General features: G+C 44.2%; 1 protein-coding gene across 1 annotated transcript in view; it reads right to left on the reverse strand.

The window, feature by feature from the left end:
- LOC106654520 (paired box protein Pax-6-like) overlaps nt 1-1,476 on the reverse strand; it is a 31,129-nt gene extending 29,653 nt beyond the window's left edge. Inside the window, exon 1 of the mRNA XM_023462775.1 lies at nt 1,298-1,476. Within this exon, the coding sequence (XP_023318543.1) occupies nt 1,298-1,310 (13 nt within the window). The 5' untranslated portion in view covers nt 1,311-1,476. The remainder of the gene's footprint in view (nt 1-1,297) is intronic.
- Between the last annotated feature and the right edge of the window lie 6,933 nt (nt 1,477-8,409).

The following is an 8,409-nucleotide window of genomic DNA, read 5'->3' on the forward strand; positions in this document are numbered from 1 at the left end:
TGCATTAGCTCGCCGAAACGCCACGGCTTTTCTCACTCTAGTGGATGCGGTGGTAATTCTAGCCCCGCCACGTGTATTAAAGCGCCTCGTGCGCGCTCTTCTCGCTTCTCCTTTCATCGATGTGAAACTTATAAAGCCATAACGAAATAATAATACGCTCGTTTTCTACACACACACACTCAGCTGCTCTGGCTGCACAACCACCACCACAGCCGCAGCAGCGGAACGATTCATATTGCATATATAGCTTGAGCTTTCCAAGCCGCAGCCGCTGGGTAGGCATGAGGCACCTTGTTACATACAGCACAGCAGCCTTTGTAGCCATATATACGAGAGAGAGAGAGAGAGAGAGCCCAGGTATACGTATATAGCCGGTAAGAGGTTCATCAAAGAATCGCTGCTACTACGTACGCGAACCTATACGGCATAGCTCGAGGTATTAACTTGTCCGCTTATAGGGTTCAGTATTATATGTATACGAGTACAGAGAGAAAGAGCTATAAGCCCTATGTGTATATGTGTGTACTGCGCGCGCGGGGGCGAGCGAGTTGTAACGCAGTGGCGAGTTCGCGCAAGGTGCAACCCTTAGGCCACGATGCTGCTGCTGCTGCTTCTGCTGCTCCGCGGTGCGACTGGGATTGACGCGCAGCGAGCTCGACGATGACTACGATGACGAGGGGCTGTTGGCCCGACAGAAGCCTTAGCACAGATAAGACGAGCAGCAGTGGCGGCTAGGGTTACTCGCCAACCCCCCGTCCGCGACTCTATTACCTGCGTCCGATATACATATACTTTTACTCTGTACGTGTATGCGCGATATGTATGCGTGTTTTATAGCTACTTACGTAACTGCAAGCAGCTCGCCGTGCACGTGCCGATCGCGTCGCGTCGTACGCAGACAACCCCCCTGTTCGTCGTCGTCATCGTCGTCGCGGAGATTTAACTCTTTTGCGGTGACAGCTACGACGATGGGAGGTGGAGGGCTGCGCGCGTAAGCTACGATATATATCTATTGCGCTCGGGTCTCTCGAGTGTAGTAAGTTTCTTCGGACCGCAAAAGCGTCGCGCAAAAAGACCTGACCACCGATGGTTACGAAAATTCAATATTTTTTAATTGTTTGCGGTTGTTTGTATTTGCCATTTTTTTAATGTATTCCCCCGCAAGTTCGTATTTACTTTCAGTTCGAGTATTATAACGACGACTTTTTCAACTTGTCCAATTATGATATTTATGATTTATAAGAGGTGTGAAATGTTATGGTAATTTCTCTATTATGATTTCATTGTATCAACAAACCTTTGTGCGGCATCTTCCAGAAGGGCGGCTCGGGGGTGGTTGGACAAGGGTTGGCCACCCCCGCGCCCAACAGAGTTCTGGCGGCGTGCAGCGCCGCTGCCGCGGCAGCCTCCCGGTTTCGCGCTGCTGCAGCGCTAGGTGGGTAGTCCGAGGGTCCTGGTTCACTTCCACCTCCCCCACCCCCACCTCCAGCCACGCTAACACAATGCTGCAACACAACACAATCGTCATATTATATTGGTTTTGTGTTTCGTTTCGTTCAATTACCCGACGAAAAATAAACTATATTTAAAAATATACGCGTCCGCGGCTTGTAAATAAAATTACTATCGTTTTTCACGCGTGTACAGAAGCTCGTCCGAGCGAAAATTGGCGCGAATAATGGCCAACTTCGAAGTATTACGGCTACTGCCGTGCGGCATACACGCATTTATAATGCAAAGCTCGACTCTCGCGAACGCGCGAGACTCACGTCACGAGATGCCACGCGCGTACATTATATGTATACCCGATATACACCCAACACGTTGTGGGGTGGACGCGAGCAAATAATTTGAAAATCCATTTTGTCGTTTTTCACCGTTTCGGTCTGTGCAACGGCATGGGTACTGCAAAGTCGTATACACGCGTATCACACATACATATACTACGTGCACAAAGCTCCCGAACGCTCGCCTCTGCAGCAGCAGCGCACAGAGTCGTAAACGTTTGGCAAAATGGATGACCAATGTTTTCGAGCTTGCGTTATAATCCCGCGAGTTGCAGTGTGCGCCGCACACACATTGCAAACTGTACGGTAGAGCGGCGGCGGCGTCGTTGCTACTGCTGCTGCTGTTTTGCATTCTTCGTGTGTCATCGCGAGCCGCGTTGCTGCGGCTGATGCTGCTGCTGTTGCTGCTGCTGCTGCTCCTGTACTATATGTGCGCTCGTTGACGCCGTCGCTCTCCGGCATGTAAATTGATGGGGATTACGCGCGCCGACAGCGATTTTCATTTAAATCCAATCGCGCCATGCACGCAGTCCGAACTTTATTGCCCGTTGCGATGCGTTTCTTTTACTGATGCGCTTGAGGCTTTTTTAACATTCATTGGAACATTCCAAAATTAACGTTCTTAAGACTTTAACTTTAGAATATTAACTTTTTAGCTATCCATTTCATAGAAAAATGTGTTTTTTGGGAGATTACAATGATATTTTATCATCTTATAATGCAATTTATATGATGGTTGTTTCAGTTTTTGCGCGAGGAAAAATTTTAAATAAAAAAAAATCTATTATTGGTGTACTTAAAATTATTCGTTTTAATTTATTCTACATTTTTTTTCTTTCAATTCACATTACTTATCTGAAATTTACACTCGAATATTGAATTGTAATAATTTTCCTTTCATCTTTAAACATCACGTATTTTTATCATTATCGCTATTTTCCAGTAAATCTTCCACTCTATGCAGATTTAATATTTTATCAACTAAATTAATTTTCAAAGTCTCGCGGTGTATCTCCGTGCACGTCCGGTACATATGCGCAAAAAGTAAATTAACGCCTGCAGTTGTTGCCAAGCGAAAGTACATATACCCATAGCCACACACAAGCTTTAAGCGCAAAATCGCCGCGACCATACGCACGGGTGAATATTACTCACGAGAGAGCAATATTTGTACCGAATCGCGGAAAATATTACGACAACATTAATGGCATTTTAATGAATTTCCAAGATACTTATAAAACTCATTAATCATGTATAAGTGAGGCGTGCACGACAGTACACACATCGCATGGATACATACGTACGCTAAAAACCGGTTGATGAAAAAGACCGTACCGCGAAAAAACATAATAATAAAGCCGTTACACACACACATATCGGGTTTGCTCTCTTACTACTACTACTACTACTGCTACTACTACTACTACTCGCGATCGGCGCGCGCGCGAGCGATGCATATTAGAGTGTAGTAGTTTAGTTATATACACACACATCTCGCAGCGCTAATAAGCCTTACACATATAAAAGACAGCGCGAAATGTAGTAGAGAGAGATCGGGCAGTGCATATAATCGCCGCCGACGAACGAACGAACGAAACCGAGGTATATATCGTTTGGCGCCATAGATGACAGCATTTCAGGATGTTTATATGTACTTCGCATATATTATGTAGTATACCGCCGGCGGACGTTAGCTATCCGTCATATCAGCGTGACAGATAGATAAAAAATCTTTTGACGCGAGCGAGAGGCATCGGTGGCGGTGCCCCGGCGCTTCATCGACTGCCTCTCGCACAAGGCAGCACTATGCACACGATGAGAAGGATGAATTAAAAAATAGAGAGATTTGGCCGCGATAACGCTTGCACTATTTTATTACGATATAATTATTTACTTTACGATTGATTAGAGTAACTGGTGAATTTGCGCTTGATAATCTACCCGATGGCTGCTGTTAAGTTGTTGAAAAAAGTTAGGAGATAATTACCGTGTCGAGAATGGCCGTGGTCAGGCCGGATCCTGTCACCAGCTTAAATCACTAACTGCACTCGTCGGAACGAGACACACTTCTTTTACCACCTGAGAATGGAGCGAGCTAGACGAGTGTGCCTCGAGCCCAACGGTCGATCCTTTCGATTGATTATATATTTTTCACACAGTCCTCTCGGGGCGCAGTCTGTCGCGCGATATGCTTCGTTCACTTTTTATATATTTACGTAACAAAACAACTGCAACAGATATTGCGACTTGACACGAGAGACAGTTGACAACTGCAGTTCACCGTTCGAGATTAATCGAGCGTCACAGAATTCATAATATTTTCACTTATAAAACAGTCATAAACACACAGATAACACTTTATTGATTCATCTCAAGAGTTCGTCGAGAGATCGAACAAACGGAGTTCACGGACGAATCGTAGCGAGGTAAAATCACCGAACACAACTCGGCTCCGGTACGAGACGAGCCGTGTTTTATGGTTGAGTGTCGTCTAGCGTCGGTGATGCCCAGCAGCAGAGCGAACACGTGATGCGATCCACGGACCGATGAGAGAAAGGAGAGAGAACGCGCGAGAGCGAGAGAGAGAGTCAAGTCAGGCGCAAAAGACCGAATCTCAGCTCCGTTCAATTCAGTTCATAAGTTGCTTTTCTCCCCCTGTACGTATGCGTGTTGTATATATAATACTAGCTATACACGGCGTGTGCGCTTGGCCTCGTCTGCGGCGCGATTGACCGATACTGCTCGGCTGCGTTGGGGCTGCTGCTACTGCTGCAGCAAGTACCTTCCGTCTGTTGCCTGCTTCGCTTCACTTGCCCAACATATCCATTCGACGACGAGCAGAGCGAGTTCGAGTCGGAGCTCTCGGGGATCTCGTTCCCACCCCGTTTCGCAGAACGCCGCGCCGCTCCGTGCCTATACCGATTGTTTTTTTTTCGGCTATCCCCTCGTATTCGTTGCGCGCCGTTCCCCTCCCCGGGGCTTTTTATCCCCCCACCCGAGCGAGCGCCCAGTAGTCGCTGCTACGCCGCTGCCTGCCAGCAGCGCGCGTCGAGTCTTCGAGCTTGGAAGTGGGCGTGGCCCAAAGGGAGGGACTGGCTGCCTGGAGAGAGAGAGGGGAGGGGGAGATGCATCGCCTTCGCTACTGCGGGCCGTGGGGAGGGGATCGAGTTGGCTGCGAAGCTGCGGAGGGGCCAAGGGGTGGAGTCCGCCTAGGCGCCATTGTTATTTAGAATCTAGCCACGAAACGGCGCTACCGGCGCTTTGTCGCGCTCCTCGACACTCTTGCGAATAGCAGAGAGAGATGACACGCGAGCCGCTCCGACTTTTCACAGAAAATCAGCTAAAAGTCTCGTAAACGCCGCTCCTGTTTTGTGGTTAGGCCCCATTGTTCTCCGCTCGTATATCGCTAAAAAGGTGCAATATTTAAGGTTAATTTCGTAAGTTGAAATCAAATCTGTGCTGTGCGATGGAGAGAATGGCAGTCAGTGATGCCAGACGTAGAGAGGAGTTACAGAGTGCGTGAAGACGCGAGTGTTGTGACGGCGCCTATGTGTGCTCGATATTTTATCATTTTTAACTAAATGCCCAGCTTTTTGCCGAAATTCATTTATGAAGTGATTATACTGATCAGATTTTTTTTGCGTGCACAAAATTGTTTTTAATTCATTTTATTTGATATTGTTACGTGAAAAATAAAATTTATAGTTAGCATCTCATTATTACTAAAAATTAAAGTTGTATCAGATTTAACATTTATCATTTTACCTCAATGCTAAATTTATATTTTTCAATTTATTAGCTTAAAATATTTTTTCATAAAATTACTACAGGCAAAACAAAATTGTACAGTTATTTCAAGTTGACATTTTTTTAAAGAAAATTGAATCCAAGAAAAAAAATGTTCTTGATGAAAACCACTATTAGCATGTAGTTAGTATATAGAATGTGTCAAACAATCGAAATTAAATGCCCGATTATGATGATTGATGAGCTTATGATATTGAATAATACATGAATGAGGAGTGATCAGAAGATTTAAGGCTTATGGCGCTAGAAAGCATACGTATTACTTCATTAAAGCAGTCCATTCAGATGTACAATCCGTTTTGTTGGTTTTCGAAGTCTTTTTTAATCACAAATATTTTTCTCTGAGTCCTGTTAAGTTTGAAAGTATCAAAAATTCTTATACTTCAGCATGTATACATTTGATGAAACTTTACATAAAGGTCATTCAATACAGGCAGCTTACTATGTCCAGCACGAGGGATTTTTTCGAAAGATTCTCGGTAATGAGTTATCGAGCACATGGATTTCCAAAAAAGACGAATCCGACTTCAAGCTGCTCTTCGATACGCGATGTACGAATGTACGATATGCAAAAGTGCACGCGCAAATGAAGAAACAAGGAGGTCGGTTATTTGCATCGCGATCGTATATTCGTTTAATACGAATAGTCGTGTGTATAATATGCGCTCAGTCCATCAGTAGCGGCATCGAACAGCAACAGCATCAACGGCAAAGCAAAGCCGAATGGGGGACGTGCGCGCGCGCGCGAGCGAGCGAGCGAGAGAACGACAAGTGCATTTCGCGGCAACGAGTCCCGACATCTCGGGTGTAATCAGACACCGCTTTGCCGACGCCACCGCCTCTCCTCCGCTCGATGCCCCGTGTATAGTAGTATACAGTATAGAGCGGCTTGTGTTGGCCCCACTAGGCCATTACGCTCAGCGCTCCGTATTATAGTACATATACCGCTGCACCGCACGCTTCGATATATAATACAAAACCTCGCTCGCGCACAAACACACGCATATATACTTACTTAATAATATGTGATTGAAAACATCCATTGCACGCGGCAGCGAGATTCAGAGATTTTACATCGCGTATCCACGCGCCGCCGCGGCTCTCTGATCTGCCTACGGCGCACACGCCTCTCTGTGGTGCGTGTTTTTTCTTTCAGCGGACGTATACGAACGCGGCTGCATGCAGAAAAACGGAGTGTCTTATATGGCAATTAAAAACCACGCGCCTTCTGCGCTACACATTAAATACATGCTCTTTTTTTTCATCGTGTATCGCATAGTCGCGCGGTACTGAATACACACTTCATTTCTCTCTTTTTCTCTCTTTCACTTGCCGCAATTTTTTATTTGATCTCGTTGCAGGAGTTAACTCGAGTTATAATATACGTATACGCGTGTGCATATCGTTCTCTCTTCTTCTTCTTTTTTTTTTGCGCGGGATACTTTTATTCAACCTCTTTTTTTTTCTCGTGCATTTTTTATTTCATTTATGTGTGCGGATAATAAGCAAGAGAACACGTGCTTATCGTATTTTAAATAAATTGAAAAACGTCTCTTTCAGTTTTTAATAAGTAAATGCAATTTTTAATTTTGATGATTATAAGCGGTATCATTACGACTTTGCTATTCTCAAGGTTTTCTCCCCATTTCATGGGTAATTTTGATAATACTTTCGCTGCATATTTTTTATACTTCGAAATTTCCCGTCGCAGCTTCTTAGCTCGCGCATGAGTAAGTTCGGGGTGTGATAATAACTCTTAGAAGGTAGTCAATAAGCGCCGAAGAGACCAAACCATGTATAGGTATATCCTCTCCCATAAGCAAGTGTAAACAGCGGTGGACTTTGACGTTGGCGCAGCAGCAACACGCACTCGTCGGTCTTCGGTAAGCAGCTCCTGCGTGCGATTACTCCGCTGCAATATGTGTAGCTTTATGCGTCTTATACATACACATGCCGATCTCCGCACGTTGCGCGGCTCGCATCACAAAATAATGATACATACACGTAACCCTCTTTGGAGGCAAAAAAAAACGGAAAAGAAAAGAAACATAGTCTCGAATGCTACGACGTCGACCCGCGCGCGGCTTTTCTTTTTTCTCTTGCATCGGGATCCGCCGTAATATAGCGATCCGCACTTTCAATGGGAAGATTTTCTCACACATTGCTCTCTTACTCTCATCTCTATTATATGCCGTGCCGTATGAGTATATCGCGATACATAGTCGATACGTGAATTGCACGAACCAAAGCGGCATGTGCACTCAAAACAAATTAAACCCCGCGCCGGTAAAGGGATCAAGTCTTGTGGAAAATATACAGGGCTTGCATATACGAAATATTAATCGTAATTAACACATCCGAGTATAAAATACGCTCGTATTCCATTGAGAAAAACAACTTTGATTGTACATTTATGTGAAATAAAATTTAAAACAGCAAGTAGAAATTCTCAACATTAATATAATGGCCTACTTACCAAAAAATGATAATTTACAGTTTTTTTTATATAACTAAATATGGTTTTACAATTATTAGGTGCATTTAAAAAAAACTGAAAATGACAATTTTATTGTTTCAAAAAATATAGATCGGGTTTCTACCGCAGTTTTAATATAACATAATACTTTAAGCCACCACTGCTAGATGCGGCGAGTACCTTTATCTGTAAATCTGAAAGTGGCAAAGTTAAAATAGTTGAATAAGTTGAAGTGAAGTTATAAGTTAAAGTAAGTATAGTGAGTGATGACACTTGAAAGCTCACTTAATCATATGTACAAAAAATACAAAATAATGTCTCTCTTTTAATATCGAAACT

This window comes from Trichogramma pretiosum, unplaced genomic scaffold (assembly GCF_000599845.2).
Source record: "Trichogramma pretiosum strain Unisexual culture from Peru unplaced genomic scaffold, Tpre_2.0 scaffold1, whole genome shotgun sequence".
Taxonomy (NCBI): domain Eukaryota; kingdom Metazoa; phylum Arthropoda; class Insecta; order Hymenoptera; family Trichogrammatidae; genus Trichogramma; species Trichogramma pretiosum.